This window comes from Myotis yumanensis, unplaced genomic scaffold (assembly GCF_028538775.1).
Source record: "Myotis yumanensis isolate MYYU_CA2020_CCGP unplaced genomic scaffold, mMyoYum1.0.hap1 SCAF_5, whole genome shotgun sequence".
Taxonomy (NCBI): domain Eukaryota; kingdom Metazoa; phylum Chordata; class Mammalia; order Chiroptera; family Vespertilionidae; genus Myotis; species Myotis yumanensis.
The window spans coordinates 49,765,647-49,783,045 of record NW_027223756.1 but is presented as its reverse complement, the minus strand read 5'-3'; the positions used below and the strand labels follow the sequence as shown (position 1 = coordinate 49,783,045).

The following is a 17,399-nucleotide window of genomic DNA, read 5'->3' as shown; positions in this document are numbered from 1 at the left end:
GGGCAGGTTGAAAGAGTTAGAACAAGTTAAGATTAATAGCTGGCTGACATTCAGAGATGTTCCTAAGGCCGGTAGGAATAGGATTATTTAATGGGGTGAACTTATGACCATTTGAGAAAGCTGTGACCCCTTTCCAGGAAGTAAAATAGATGCACTTACAAAAAATGTATATATGGTCACGGATACCTGGAACCTTTTTCTTAGGCCTGGGTTAAAGTCCCCTAGGCAATTTTTAAAAATTACACAGAAGTCTAATATTCTGTTATTTTAAGATAAGCTGACTTCTACTTTATTGGCGACTTTTTAAAAGGGCAACAGATTATCACTCCAGCAATCTATTAAATGACTGTTCAATATTTGCTTTATTGATGGGTTAGTTTGTATTCAGTTCTTTCGTGACCTTGAGTTTTGAAGACATTTATTATTAAGAAAGATATTACTGGTGCATTTAGATTGAACCACTTTGGAAAAGTTATGGTGTCTACCTGAAGCTAATAAAATAATGTATGTTTTCCCTGTAAATGAGATCTGAAAAACAGTCAATGTGTCAATACCAAAATCAACATGAAAAGGATCTACTATGAAATTAGGTTTCTCAGATAAAATGTAGTTTAACAAGAGGGCATTCACTCTGTCTTCTTTCTGATGGGGATACTTTTCATTATAATATATGGCTTGTTTTAAGGCCATAAACTTAATATGTATGAAACCTGATGGCTTTCAAGATCAAGGGATTGAGTTTCAATTTAAAGGTATGGTTATTTTGCAAAAAAAAAAAAAAAAACCCACAAAATATCTTGCTGGAAAATAGATCAGGAGACATTTTGTGTATTCTTCGTTCACCTGAGGAAATTGCAAAAGCTTGCATTAAAATTGTATAAGATTTTGTATACACAGGCAGAAACTACTCTATATAGATTTTAAAAAAATGCACTGGTACTGTTCTGGCTTTGAACCAAAATGCTTCTTTTCTCTGTAAATTTTGGTGGAAAGATTCATTATTGTTGAATTTCAATATGATTGCTAATTAAATGATGCAAAACTCAATAAAATAAAATACACAAAAGACCAATTAGCACGTTATCTCAGTAAGGATACAGAAGAATGAGAGAACATTCTGTTCTACACAGTAGCGTATAATTAAGATGTAGTCATAAATCAAGGATATATTATAACTTGTATAGGTGCACAGGTGGCTTTTAGAAAGATAAATTAGCTCCTCTTGCCCCCTTGAGATGCAAGTTCATAGTGATTCCTGCAAAATTAAACAGAATAATGTCTCAGACTTCTGACATTGTGTATGCTTCAGTGCAAACAGCATGCTGGAGAGAAATGTTTGCAAAGTGTGCATCTCCTTGTCCATTCCCGTTCCAGATGCTCTCTATGATGTTATCACCGTGGGAGCCCCAGCTGCCCATTTTCAGGGATTTAAGAATGGTGGTCTTCGGAAACTACTCCACAGATTTGAAACGGAAAGAAGAAAGTAAGTGATGACAAGATGCATTAATGGTTATCTTCCCTTTGGAGAAGTTTATATATACATTTATAATAAAGAAACTTGGTCCATCACAATGAATAGTTCTTGTATCGCAATGTATTTAATAACTTAAAGATGTTGAACTTCTAAAAAAAATACTTTAACAGAAATGAAATTAGAATAAATTAAGTGCCTGAGTGTGTTGCTTATTGAGTAGTGCTGTGCTGGCAGAAAATTTTTGTGGAAACAAAGCTACTAAAACAGAGTATTCTAGTATCAACTATTGCTCATTCAGTAGAAATATGTTCAGGTAGAGATTTAGCTAAAAGCATCGTCTTATGTAATTGAAAAGCCAGACATTTAAAGGAGATCATGAGGCCTAATTTATGACTCGTACCCTATTGGTGATTTCCACTGTGGTCCGAGGCAAGGCATGTGAACTGCCCTGCCATTTAATTATGCCATTTGAGAAAGAGACATGGTACAGAACTCTTATCAGTTACATGATGAGATTGAAAGAGAAAACATTCATTTCTTAGAGAAAAAGCATGACACAAAACCTAAAGTATTATTTCTATTATTTATAACTAAAGGCCCCACACATGGATTCATGCACTGGTGGGGTCCCTCGGCCTGGCCTGTGGGGACCGGGCCGAAACCAGCTCTCTGACATCCTCTGAGGGGTCCCAGAGTTTCTTATAATATCCTGTGATTATGATTGCACTTAAGTAAACCATAAAAAGTTTTGTCCAGATGTGAATGGAAACTTTTCTTTTTAAGTAGTTACTCTTCTTAGATTAAAACCTGAATTTTGAAAGTTACGGGGAAATAGTATTCTGTTGTCATAGTTGGTTTAGTAGTAATATTAGAAAATCTACCTGAGTGGCAAAATCACCCTCTTTAAATTTTAAAGTTTTGTCACATTTATAATATACATAATACATGTATTATTAGGTGTCCAATGTTCAGGCAAACGCATTAAAAATAACTTCGAATTGAATAACTGATATACTATTATATAAATATATAAGCTAATGAGGCACATATATTTTTCTTTCTTGTTTTAATGAAATTGACTTTGATTCAATACTAGTACTATTAACTCAGCTATAGCCCTTACTGAGATTTCACAAGGTTTTTTTGTTTTTGGTGAGGAGAGTATATAGTTCTATGAAACTGTATCACAGGTGTAGATTAGAGTAATCATCACAAAGAACTGTTCCATGACCACAAAGAAACTCCTTATGGTATCCCTTCTGCTGCAAAAAAAATAGTTCTGTTGCCTTATGATTGTAACAGAGGGGAAGTCAGAGTTCCAACCAGGGGCTCTGAGGGGAGAGGCACCTCCCGTTTAATTCATGGGGGTTGGAAGTTGGTTCATTCACAGAATCCATGGGGAAAGGGATGCTGTTTCTTTGCTAAAAAGGGAATGGGAGTAGAATATAGGTTTCTGCCCGTGGTTTCTCACTGACCCTCTCTCTCTGCTGTACCATCTTCAAATAGGGAGAGACACTGCTATTTTTATTATGTGCTATTCATCCCTCGAATAGGCAAGTGTATTTAAAAGTTTTATTTTTGTTGGGCTACCCTTTTACTAGTCCTTTGGTTTTTCTTGGCTTCTATTTTTTAGTTGGCATTGTGCTGCATTGAGGGCTTGTCTAACACCCAAGTTGGGATATATAGTAGGCAAGAAAAAAACCCATAGAATTCACTGTCATTGTCATATCATTCCCTAGATCCTGGGGCTCCCAGCCAATCTTCCTTCTTTGCTCTTAGAGTCTTCTGATAAATGACTTATGTGTTGTGACTCGAGTATGTTTTGTGATTAGCAGGAGAAGGAAAATAGATTGTGTGTACTCCATCTTGTCTGGAACTGGGCAGCTCTATCTTGAGAATTCACTTAATTTATTTGTTTTTCTCAATCCAATTTTAAAGTGCCTGACACAATTAAAAAACGGAAAACTGTCCCCAGGGCACAAAGACTCTAGCTCAGCGGTTCTCAACCTGTGGGTCGAGACCCCTTTGGCGGTCAAATGACCCTTTCACAGGGGTCACCTAAGATCATCCTGCATATCAGATAATTACATTACGATTCATAACAGTAGCAACATTACAGTTATGAAGTAGCAACGAAAATAATTTTATGGTTGGGTCACAACATGAGGAACTGTATTTAAAGGGCCAGAAGGTTGAGAACCACTGCTCTAGCTGAATGAGTAGAGCATCAGTATGTGAAGCATGGAACTTCAACCATAGAGTTTCATGTAATACCACTGTGTGCTACTGGCAAAGGCAAATGTTGAATTGTGTGGTTAGATTCTGAATAATATATCTTGTTTTAAATATCCTCATGGATATCTGAATTCTTCAGTATTCTTCACTTCTCACCAGGATATTTATATACATACAAACTCACATGCAGCTGTACGATTAAACTTAAGATAAAAGATATAAGTATATCCAATACTTTAAACATTGACTTGCTATAGGGTTTTTAAATATGTGTTATATGTCCTATTGCTTTATTCATAACTTTATTGATAAATACAGTGAAATTTTTTAAAAAGTAAAAAAATAACGTGGTGTAAATCTTAAAAGTACTCTCATTTGGGCAGTAGTAAGGGACAAATGTGACTTGCTAAGGCAATATATAAATGAGTCCAGTATCAGCCTGACCATCATGGTAAGAGCTGGCCTGAGCAAAGATGTTATGCCTAAAGTGATATCACACTATGAAAATTATTTTTCTGAGGGTTTTTTCACCCACAATATTGTATCTGTTCATCAAAAGCAATAATGTAGACATGAAATAATGTGACTATGAAATCAGTAACTTGGACCTATACATGTAGAAGTGAAGAAACTCATGTTAAGTGAAGGACATTTTATTTGCCTCATTTTCCTTTTGCTACCCCCCCCCCCAAAAAAAATAGCCAAGTATTTTAGGCCAGTTTTTTAGGGGGACTACCACAGCCATTGTATGTCTTCACCTGTATCTATTTTCTTCTCTATTAAGCCAATGAAATATTGTCTCCTGAGTACAGTAATTTATGGTCCTTAGTGATCTATTGTTTGATGAATTCATTGACCATGTAATGAAAAGGATTTTAGCATCAGGAAGCCTTACTTACTTGTAGTAATCATATAATGTAATTCTGATAATATAAAAATGTATTTTAAAAGCTTTAAGATAATTAATTAGGCAGATTGATCTTTTTTTTAAAGCACAAATATAAAATTACGTACTCCCCATCTCAGAACCCTTCATGGAATCCAGTTGCATCCACTGGCATTCAAAAAGCCTTTGTGAACTCACCCCACCAGCTTTCTACCTTCATCACCCTCTTCTCCCTATAATTGCTTCTTAAATGCTATGAAACCATTTCCTTAATGGACTTCACACTTGCCCACCTCTTCCATTTTCCTCATTCTGTTCTCTTTCACTAGAAATTCTTCTGTTCTCATCTCCACACTGTTTACATTGCTTTCTGTCAAAATCATACACATAATCCTATTCAAAATTCTACACATGGTCGATCCTAAGATTTTTACCTTCTTTATTACGTCCTCCTGATTTCTCAAGTTGATTTGACTCTGTCCTAATATTTTATTTCTGTTATAACCTTACTCGGTCTCAGTTATGGTATATCAGGTTTGCCCTTGTTTGATATTTCCCATAACACTTTGGGATATGTTTAGGTAAGAGATGATGTTCTCTTGAACTATGGGTCTTCTGGAGTGCTCCACAGAGTACTTAGCAGACAAGCATTCCGTAGATCAAATGCAATGGGCATTGGAATTCACCTTATAAATGAGATATAGTCTCTGATTTAAGTGCTGAAAACTCCAGCCCTGGCCAGTTTTGCTCAGTAGTTAGAGCATGGGCCCTCCGACCAAAGGATCTCAGGTTCTATTTCCAGTCAAGGGCAAGTACCTCGGTTGCAGGTTCAATCCTTTGCCCCATTCAGGCCATGAGTGGGAGGCAACCAGTCAATGTGTCTCTCACATCAATGTTTCTCTCTCCTTTCTCTCTCCCCCTTGCCTCCCTTCCACTCTCTCTAAAAAAATCAATGGAAAAAATCCTCCCTCCCCCAGTGAGGATTAAAGAAATAAAGTGCTGAAAACTCCCGTGAGTAATAAAATTTCACAAATATTCATGATACAATATGATAAATAGAGACAGCAGGGATTCTCAACCTTGGCTGCACATTAGAATCACCTTTGGAGATTTAAAAACATTTTATGTATGCCAGGATATTGCCTGAGACAAATGAAGTGCAAGTCCTGGGAATGGAGCCCAGGCATTGGTATGTTTTAAAAGCTTCCCAGGTGGGTCTAATGTATAGCCACGGTTGAGAACCACTGTTATAGATGTAAGTGAATAGTTCTGGGAGAGGACATATGAAGGACATGGAGAATAGAAAGAGGAATAGTGACACAGATGAGTTGAACTTGAAAAATGTATGAATACTCAATTGGTATGTATCAGGAACAAAGAAAATCTACACAAGGGAATATTTGCTGAAATGAAGAAAAGTATTACAATTTGCTTACTAGAAGTTTTTGTTTAAAAAATCCCAAACTCATTAAAAAGTTGCAAAACAGAATGAAAGATGGGAGTAAACTATAAGAATTTTGATCTTGGAAAATTTGGACCTGAGTAGCATCCAAACAAATAAAAAATCCAGTACATGTTAGAGATTTTCATGCTATAAACATGAGATTTTTCTAGGAGAGTGAAAATGCTAATTCTCAGTATATTTTATTTAAAGACCAGATGTTTGTAACCTATGTCTTCAATGATCACATCAAATATCTATGTGTTCCTGGAAGCAGCGGTTTACCTATGACACTATTTGAAAGCTTGTGGAGTTTTTCTTCAAAATATGAAAGAATTCTTTTCCTCCAGTATTATTTTAGAGAAAGGTAAAAATTACCACAACACTTGTTTTGCCTGTTTTGATCATTTCTAATTTCAGCAGGAACTTCAATTCAGCCAGAATTTTCACAGCGCAGGTTCATGACCCGAAAGCATCGCTCTTTCATTAAGATTAAAAGACTCCTCATGAAAACCAAGAGCCTTTGTAAAGAAAAAAGGGGGGGGAAAGCCAGTGAAGGACAGTTAACTTCTTCTTGAGATTATTAATTCCCTGTGATCTGCCAGTTCATTTGGAATGGACTCAGAACTAACTCCCTGCAAAGGATCCCAATGTCCGTCACATGCCTGCCTTGAATATGTATCCTGGTTTGTCCGCCTACCCCCATCTGTTCCAGATGACCATAATCAACATTTACTACCCCACAATTTCAAATGGAAGAGGAAAAAATAATCGTTTGGAAAAGTCATAAGGAAAACAAACTAAAATTTCACTAATAGAAATTAGTATTAGAGTCTATACTAGAATTTGGGGGAAATTTCTGAAGGAAAGTGAAGCAGTGATACAAAGAGTTAAGCAAATCAGCCTTACCTTGTATGAGAACAATGGGGACCTAATCGCATGGCAAAAATTCTGAGGAACATTTTCCTTACTATTGTAAGGAGAAATAAATACATGTTTCCTCATTCTCTATTACAGACTAGTGGCCCAGTGCACGAAATTCGTGCATGGGAGGGTGTGTGTGTGGGGGGGGGGGTTTGTCCCTCAGCCCAGCCTGCTGCACCCTCTCCAATCTGGGACCCCTTGGGGGATGTCTGACTGCCAGTTTAGGCCTGATCCTGCAGGCAGTTGGACATCCCTCTCACAATCCGGGACTGCTGGCTCCTAATGGCTCGCCTGCCTGCCTGCCTCATTGCCCCTAACCACTCCCCTGCTAGGCTGATTGACGCTTAACTGCTCCCCTGCCGGCCTGATGGCCCCCATCTGCCCTCCCCTCCTGGCCTGTTTGCCTCCAACTGCCATCCCCTGCCGGCCTGATCACCCACAACTGCCCTCCCTGCTGGCCATCTTGTGACAACCATCTTGTGATGACCTGAGGGAGGCCATCTTGTGGCAGCCATCTTGTGACGACATTGCGCAAGGGCGTGACGCCCCCTAGGCTTTTATTATATAGGATAGGACACTCTTCGATAAAAGGGGAAATACTGCATCAGGGAGCTCTCTGTTGCTTAAGGTGCAGCCAGCATTCAGTAAATCAGAAATGGGAGAACTGGATGCAAAGCTTTTAGAATATATTCTTCTGATAGAATCACTAACCATTGCTCAATTTGGAGGCAAGAAAACAAATGAACGTTTTTTTGTTAGTAGTATAGAGCTGAGACATCTAAGCTGTTGAAGAGTTTTGCAACGCTTCCCTTTTTATACTCTCTCCAGTAACATGAGCAGTTACAAAAACATTTCTTTTAAAACTCTTCACTTTCATGCTTAAGACTGAAAGTTCTTTGCTTTTATGAAAGGGAATGAGTGATTCAAATCAATTTAATAAAAGCAGTAAGACTGAATCCATAATTTGCTTTAGGAAGCCAATAATTTTCTCCTCCTTTGAAACTTTCTCTGACTCTAGTCTGATCTTTTCTTAGAAATCTGGCAGAGTATTTATTCTGAGATCATGTCATATGTTTAAGTAGAAATATTTTTATTTTTAAATTATGTACTTTTTATTAATACTTTCTTTTGAAAATTTTCCAATTTTGCTAATATGTTTATTGGAAAATGTAGAAAAGTCCAAAAAAAGAGATTACAATCACCCATAATCTTTAACAATGCAGTTACTGGGGGTGTCTGGGTGTGAGCGGTCTCTTCTAGTTTGTTTTTCCATCTATGACCTATGTTTTTACTTTTTTCTGTTGTAAATTCAAAATTTCCAAATGGCTTAAAATGACTAATTCTTTAAAATATACAGGGTTGGGCAAAAATTTGTTTACAGTTGTTCCTATGGAAAATAATACAGTAATTAATAAATAATGACATAAGAATAAACTCTGTGTTTTGCGTATTCACAAATATAAAGTACTTTTTCCCCACTCTGTATAAATGCTCTCCCTTTAAAAACATCTGTGTTTGTGGGTTGTGTACACCAAAACTTGTCCATAAAAATATTAGATTATAGCTACAATTCATGTCCCATTCACTTTCAAATAAATTTTCTTTCCTTTAAAAAAACACAACACTTTATATCACCAAAAATAAGTGCTTCACAGGCCCCATGGAAATAAGAATAAGTATGAATAAAATCCTAGCCATTCCTTTTTTCTTTTGAACTGTGTCCAAGGGCAGACAATATGTCATTTTTACAGAGATGGAAATTTAAATCTGTGTGTAAATTATAATTTGATTCCCGGGGGTTTATTCTTTTCTATCTGGGAGCCAATTCCTCCTTAGCCACTCTTAGCTCTCAGTTTCATTCATATTGGAGCAAATGCACTCCTAGGTCTGAAAATACTGTGTACTAGGCTGGTATTCTCCATGTGCACTTCCCTGCATGCAGCTCCCAATACACATCAGTCTTCGAGAATAAGTGGGTTGTCTCTCGTACATCTAAAACTTGGAGTATGGAGAGAATAAATTTTTTTAATGAAATAGTCATGTTGAGACAAGCATACTGTACAAACTAAATGATGAGGCTTTCAATGCACTGAACTAAATGTGATACAAAGAAATGGAAGGATTTTTGCTGAGTTGCATATGATCCTAAATGAATTTGTAATGCAGCTTTTCTCCTTCATTCTCATTTTAACTATACAAGTAAAATGTGCTTGTAATGCAAAAATTCAAAGAATAAAGAAGCATATAAAGTGGAAAGCCTTTTCATTTTCTCTCCCCAGAATAAGCCAATTGGAACAGCTTAATGTCTTTCTCTGTGCAATTTCTTCTAGGCATCCAGCTATTTGAGTTTTCAGTGGTTATGACTCTTTATTTTTAAGATTTTAAAGTTGATTTTTAGAGCGAGATAAAGGGAGAGGGAGAGAGAGAAACATCGATGTGAGAGTGAAATACCAATCAGCTGCCTCCTGCACATCCCCTACAAGGACTCAAGCCCACAACCCGGGCATGTGCCCTGACTGGGAATTGAACAGGCAACCTTGCAGTACATAGGATGACATCCAACCAACTGAGCTACACCAGTTTTCAGTGGTTATGACTCTTAGTTTACAAACTTGGGTCATGGGAATGTGATGTTTTTAACTTTTCTATAATTCAGTTTAATTTTTCTGGCCCCCATTCTGGGGCAAGGCAGAAACTTTCATCTCAGACAATTAACAGATTCCACTCTCTATATGAATTAAATCCTGGCTTGAGCATTTACTGGCTTTGTGACCTTAGTCAAATTACCTCCCCTCTCTGTGCCTTAGATTCCTCACTGTAGCATGTAAATAATATTTTTAGCTTATAGGTTTGTTCTGAAAATGCGATGCTTCATATACACCAAACATTTTATAATGCTACCTGGCACATAATGAGGACTTAATAATATTAGCTAGTGTTTATGTAAAATACATAAACAAGTATATTTTCACTAAAAGATGTGTTGACAAATACCCATTTCAATACATGTAGATTTCATTTTTTCTAAAAGCAAAGTAGAATTTTATTTATTGAATGTAACATAATCATCTAACCAATACAAACAATATTGATGATCGTTTACACTTTCTAATTTTTGCTATAACCAACTGTGTTTGCAATGTACACACTTACTATTATGTCTCAGAAAATTTGTTTCTTTTGGATAAATTCTTAAAAGTGGAATTTCTTAGTTGAGATTGTTAAATGTTAAGATGCTGCCATATTATCCTCCAAAAAAAAGTGGTATCAATGGGCATAAGATGCATAACTGTCACATATTCTTGAGAACAGGATTTTTGGCAGCATCTCTGTGTTAAGCTCAGGCATGGCTCATGAAGTCCAGACAATTCCCCATTAATGATATCATCCAAACACTTCAAAGTCAACATATGAAGTCATCACTCACCCTATTACCCTCAAATTTCTCTCAAGGATTCCTTTTATTCACAAAAGTCACCACCATTCATCCAGATGTTCAACTTAGACACTAGAAATTCTTGATTACTCTTCTTCCCTTGCTTCCACTTCCACTTTCAAATAAAGGGAAAAATCAGACCTGTCAATTCCAGTTTCTTATTTCTCATAAAGTCATTCATTTCAATAATGAATGATGGCTTAGGATAAACCTAATCATAGAATCACCATCTTGTAAATGTCTACCGGCAAATCCCTTAATCAGGCCGGCTCTCATCCAATCCATTTTTCCCACCTAGTTGGTGTAACATTTTTAAAAGACAAATACAACCTAGTGACTTCATAATTTTAAACATTTCTTAGCTGCCTATTGCCTGGAGGATGAAGTCCAAGGTGCCTATTATATTCATGTGTACCCTGGCCCTGCTTTCTTCTCCAACTGCCTCTCTCACCACCCTCTCTAGTGAACCAAACTGAACTTTCTTAGTTTCAGTTCTGCCTGCGAGCTTCCTCTGGCTCCTTGGCTAGACCATTTCTGCTTTTTAATCATCTGTCTTCTCCTGTAGATTGTGTATACTGTGAGGGGAGGGATTGAATCTGTCTAGTATTCCCAGGAACTAACTTGATAAGTGTATGTTGAACAAATATGAGGGAGTGAATGAAAGAAGTGTAAGGATCACCTGTCATAGGAATATCTTTTCTGCCCGAAGAGCTCAGTGTGACTGAATTAGGTGATGGAAATTCAGGGAATGACTGTGGAATTAGAAAACAGAAGCATAGAGGCATTTGTGGAAAATGTTTTGTAAGGTTTTAAAACAGCTATTTGTCAGGTACTCAAATTTGCGTGTTTGCTTGCACCTCAGGAGGAAGGGGAAATATACTTTTATATGTTCTGAAATGAGAAAGGTGATAATTTTTATAAAAATAGACAGCCTAAGGCCCTGGCTGGATAGCTCAGTTGGTCAAAATGTCTTCCCAATATTCCAAGGTTGCAGGTTTCGATCTACATACAAGAAGCAACCAATGAGATTGCTGTTCTCTCTCTCTCTCAAATCAATAAAAAAAACATAGCCAACCTAAAATTCAATTCAATATTAGTAATGCAATGGTGACTTTCACATCTAAAAATTGATGACATTCTTCTATAACCTACCCAAAAGCTTGTGAAGCAAGTTATGATCTGAGCTGAGGCAAGAAACATTGCGTATAGTGTGACTATTCAGAATCCTTAGAAATGAAATCTTTCCTTTTAAGAAAATGACTTTAAATATAAATAAATAAAAGTTTGCTAAAATATCTAGAATTTATAGTGATGACAAATCTGGTGACAAGAAAAATGTATGAAACTAAAGCACATAATCAATCTTAATTGTGGGATTTCAGAAGCCACTGAACTTCTCACCCTTCAGTTTAGTTTATTTGCACCATAGATTGTAGCTGATTTCTCTGGAAATAATTACATTTTAGAAAGAGGAGTTAAAAATCTTGAGATTTTGAGGAAAGACTTATTAAGTATATCACCACAATTTTTCAGGAACATAATTTGGATAATTTGACTTTACAAATAAATGTCTTAATTTCACAGAGTGAATCAAATGTGACTGTGGTTTTATCTCTGAAAAAAAAAAGTTAATCAACGGGAAGGTTAGAACTTAAAAGACAGAATGTGAAATCTAATAAGTAAATTATAGAAAGAAACTTTTTTCTGCTTCATTAAAAAACTAACTATGAATAAGTAAAATGGTTTATGGACTTACTTTCTATAAGTCAGGAATTGCCTTTCTCCTTTGCCTTAAACTAGAAAATATTTAAACCCTGACACAGTTATGTCATCTCAACCAGTATGTGTTTAATCCTAGGAAGAATGTTGTATTCAGGTTAGACACTGAGTGACTCCTAGCATATTTTTAAAGCTCTCTATTAGCTTAGATATTTAATATACAGCATTACAAAGGCAACAAACAGCAGGGGAAAAGTCATATACAAATAAGTGTTCAGAAAATTTAAAAGTACTATTGTTTTTTGGAGTTTATTTATTTAATTTTTCATCCTCACCTGATTTTCATCCATAGTCTATGGGAACTCATGGACAGAGTTTTTGTCTGAGGATTAACATAATCAGACTTGCATTTATAGTGACAGTGTGGAGAGAATTTAAGAAGGGTAAACAATTAGACTATCATAACATCATAACAGTGATGGTGAGAGGAAATGGTGACTACTAAGTTAAAGGAGATTTTATAGGATTTAAATCCAACTGGATGAGGGCTTGAGAGAGACTGGGCAGGGCTGAAGGAGTCTTAGGTTTCTGCTTTCTGTAACTGGGTAGATGCCAAGGCCACTGGGAAAAGGAGTACAGGACATAAACCATTTATTTTCATTGCTTAATTAATAAAGTCAGTTGTCTGTATTCAATATAATAAGAAGTCCTTGGAAATAAGAAAATCATTTTGTTGAGTCAGTGCTTTTTTCTCAGTAAAGAATGTTTTAAATGTTAGGAGTAACAGGGAATCTCAGAGATCACAAACTCCCCTATTTATGTTATCGATGAGAATACTGAGGTCCAAAAATTGAATCACCCATACAGATAATGACAGAGCCAGAGATAGAAAATTAGACTTCTCCTCCCCCAAGTTCTTCCATGCCAGTTCACCCTGATATAATCAGTATATATTCAACCCCAAGTACATGCTCTTAATAAATGAACAATATCAGTTCTAACCAATAATATTAGTTACAGATGACCTTTCTAGGAATTAATTTTGCAAACCACCAGACAGAAATTTTAAAAGTTGCTCCATTCAATTTTTCTGAGGCTTTTTTTTAAATAAAATACTAGAGGCCCAGTGCACGAATTTGTGCACATTGAAAGGAAATTAATTAAAAGAAATATTTTAATATCGCTATTTGCCCTTTCTCTATAATAGAAGTGTCAACCAAATTCACGATAGATAATGACAGATGGAAACAAACATGTGCAATTGGCACCAGCAAGAGCTTTAGATATAGATAGATATAGATATAGATATAGATATAGATATAGATATAGATATATAGATAAACTTACTTAATTAGACCTGCTTTCTGATTTAGCTAAACTTTTTCCAGCGCAGTGAAGCACCCCAACTTCTCTTTCAGGTAATTGTCAGCAGCACAGCAGTAAATATCAACATGAAGCAGATTATTATTGTAGATCACACAGGGAGAACAAAGGGTAAAATATTTAACTATAGCAGTGTTTGACTACATTCTGTGCAGTGAGAAAACCTAAAGTCATTTTCAAGTTCCACCATTTCTTCTTTTCAGTCAGGTCAGGTTTCTAAGCTTTCTAAATCTCCATTTTCCAGCTAATGGAAAGAAAATAGGATTCTACTGAGTCTCCTATCTTCCTACTCCAGGACTTCTGTGAGGATCAAATGAGATGAGGCACAGGAAAATGCTTCACAGACATTTGGTTAAAGTGTAAAGTGTTTCCACCTGGCTACAAAGCAAATCTTGTTCCTGGGCTGAAGAAACTGCAAGGAGACTAGTCACTAGGAAGAAGAAGCCGGGCGTTGCTATGTGACATCATTACCCGGCGCCCACAGCAACTGTTTCTGGACTGGGCTGGGCTGTGGGCCACATTTTGCGCCGTGGGGTCTCAGCAGTGTCGGCTGTGATTTGGTGGGCTGTCACTCCAGGGTGGTGGTGGGGCCTGTGTCCCACCTGGGGGAAGCCAAGTGTTGCTTTGTGGGTGCCAGGTCTGCCGTGCCATTTCTGTAAATGGCAGTGCGCATCATGGCAACTCCTGTGTTGAGCGTCTGCCCCATGGTGGTCAGTGTGCGTCATAGCAACCAGTCAGATGGTCAGACACGGCATATTAGCCTTTTATATATATAGATAAGTTTAAAAGTAAATTACTGTATCTTTACTATTAAAAACATGAATCAAAGTGGTGATTTGCACTCAGATCAGTTACTAGTTTAATCTGCCTAAAATTGCTGTGTACAGCAGTAAAAATATTTCTAGAATATTATCTTACTGATTCTCTATAATTATCCCAAATACATCTCAGGGAAACCACTTATTTAGGGGTATACCTAGAATAAAAATAATAAAAGAAAAAAAATAAAATGTTAAAAGATGTTTATTGATTCTATCCATAATAATAAAATATTAGAAACAACTTGAGTGGATGGATAAGCAAACTACTCTGCATCACTAGAGTAGAGCACTATGTAGTTATTTTAATTAGTATGTGGATTATGAGGTCTGTAGGGATGAATATAGAAAATGTGCCGAAAAGAATACATGAAATTAAATGTACACAGAAGACATCAATCTGAACATATTGGTGAATGTTTCTGAAAGGATAACATATTTATTTTGAATGTGACAGATAGATGCAGACAGAGTTCTATATTTTTAGGATGGTTTTGTTTTCTAACTCCTTTTTATCTAGTTGCAGAATAAGAGAAACGTTTTTGTAAAAGCCTTTTGCCACTTCCAGCACATATGGGAAACTAGGTAACAGGAAACCAACTACAAACATCTAGAAAAAGTGGCTGCAATGTGTTATCCTTACACATTATTTTTAAATGACTGTCTGAGCTGGAAATATAAGGAGCTATAGAACTGAAGTTAGTAATCAAGTCCTGAATCTATGGCTGCCCTGAAGGATACATGTACACAGCAAGAATACAGAGCCTTCGGTTTGCAAGGTCTTATGGGAAGATGAGGAAGCAAAAAAGTTATTTCCTTTTTCTCCTTCTCTGCTACCCGCCCCTGGCTGTGGCATTTAGAGGACAGGCATCATCACTCTCATCCACTGACTCTCTTGCTGGCTACCCCTGGCCTTTTGTGTTCCTCATTGCATTGGCCACGTAGCAGTCATAAAATATTTGCTGAGAGCAATTTACTGCTAGATAATTATCAAATTCTTCCTTTAGTGTAAGCTGTATTATAAAATAGAATCATATATCTTTTCTAATAAGCTTTGTCTTAAAAGCAAATGAGAACTTTGAAAATTATATTTTAATATTTATTGGCTGTGCCTACCATTACATTACTAAATAAAAGATGTTTCCTGTGTTAGTTTTCATATTATAACTTTTCCAAGTTTAAAATGTTTGTTTATCATGTTCATGAGATTGTAAAACATAATTAAGAATTCAAACTGTGTAATAATAAGAACCTGGTTTTGAACCCTGCATTTAACATCTATTCTAGTTGTGTGACCCAAGCCAAGTTACTTAACACACCCAGACTTCAATTTCCATATCTGTATAATGGAATAATATTTGTTCTTCTGAGAATTGTTGTCAAGATTAGATACAATAATCCCTGAAAAGAATTTAGCATAATGCTAGGCCTTTAGTATAGACCCAATAAGTATTAGCTATTAAAATGTGATACAGAAGAAGGAGGAGGAGAGAGAGATTTGAATTATTAGTCTTAAATCTACAGTGTAAATTGTTGGTTGTATTAGACACCCTCCAACAAATATCAGCTTTAACACAGAAAAAAAAGAAAATGACTCCTAAATATACCTGTTGTTTTTTCTGTGTTCTTATCTCGGGATCATAATCACCAGCACTATAATAGTATATGTGCTGGGAACATTCATTTTTGCTTTTATCCAGATTTATTGAGGTATACTTGACAAATGAAAATTTTATATACTCAAGGTGTATAACTTGATGCTTTGATATATGTATGCATTGTGAAATAATCAGGCTAATTAAGTTATCTATCATCTCACATCATTATCATTTTCTTTTCTTTGTGTGGGAACACTTAAGATCTACACTTGTAGCAAATTTCAAGCATACAATACCGTATTGTTAACTATAGTCACCATGCCTGCATTAGATCCCCAGAACTTACACATCCTACACAACAAACTTTGTACCACTTAACCAACATCTCTCCATTTTTTTTTCTTGCCAGTCCCTTGGCAACCACCTTTCCATTCTCTGCTTTTGTGGTATGCTAATTTGCATGCAATACAACTGATCTATTTTAAGTGTACAAGTCAATGATTTTTTAAATTATAGAACTGTGCAGTCATCATCACAATTCAATTCTATGACATATCCATCACTCCAGAAAGGTCTCTTATACCCATTTGCAGTCAAGGAAGCATTTGCTTTTACAGTGTATTTTTTGAATAGTTTCTATTATTGTACCTTATCTAACTCTATACTTTGATTAGGCACATGAATGGATACGGTCCAGGTTGGAGTTGAGAAATATTTTAGATGGGAGCAATTGGGAGAGCTGGTTTGGATGTTCCTCCATCACACCTTCCTAGAGCAGTGAGCATGAAAATACCAGTAGACAAACTATGAGAAGTAGAACTGGACAGCCCCTTGGAAGTCGACAAAGAAAATAAGGGCAATTGAATTTAAAGATAAATGGGAATAGGCAATGCAGGAAGTGAAAACATATTAGACTCTGTTTATTTGAAGATCATATAATTATGCCTGAGAAAAATTTTGTAGGGCAGGGATAGGACTAAGGAAAGGATGTACATAGAAAAGAGGTCTTATTGGTCAAGAAACTACAGATAAGAGCTTGCAACCTAAAAAGTGGGATAGTAGGAGCTACTGTGATCAGAGCCAACAGGCACATTTCCTTTGAGGGCAAAATAAACCAAAATGAATTCTAGGTTTATTCCTCTTAATTGGTATAACCTGTCACAGAGCTAATAAATGGCAGAATCAGCCTTGTTCAAAATTGCTGGTTCTAAAATTAACATGAAACCAATATTTTTTTAAAATGAGTAGTTTCAAAGACAAACATCAATTTAAACTTAGATCATGTAACTCATTTAATTATATGAGTGAAATCCATAGGCAGTAAACAAAACAAATACTGTATTCCTCTAGTTCTTTTTTCTAAACCATTCTTCTAGGGAGAAAAAAAAAGGAAAGGCTGCCTGGTTAAAAGCAGAGAAGTCTGGGTTTGTTTGTTTTTTGCCTTCTACTATTTCCTGAAACACATTGTTAAACCCTGTGAAGCGA

General features: G+C 36.1%; 1 protein-coding gene across 7 annotated transcripts in view; it reads left to right on the top strand.

Annotated features, from left to right (window-relative positions):
• Nucleotides 1–17,399, top strand: part of INPP4B (inositol polyphosphate-4-phosphatase type II B) — a 593,476-nt gene that overhangs the window by 460,680 nt on the left and 115,397 nt on the right. For all 7 annotated transcript variants that reach the window (XM_070415225.1, XM_070415230.1, XM_070415224.1 and 4 more), the window contains one exon: nucleotides 1,375–1,483. In XM_070415225.1, the coding sequence (XP_070271326.1) occupies nucleotides 1,375–1,483 (109 nt within the window). The remainder of the gene's footprint in view (nucleotides 1–1,374; nucleotides 1,484–17,399) is intronic.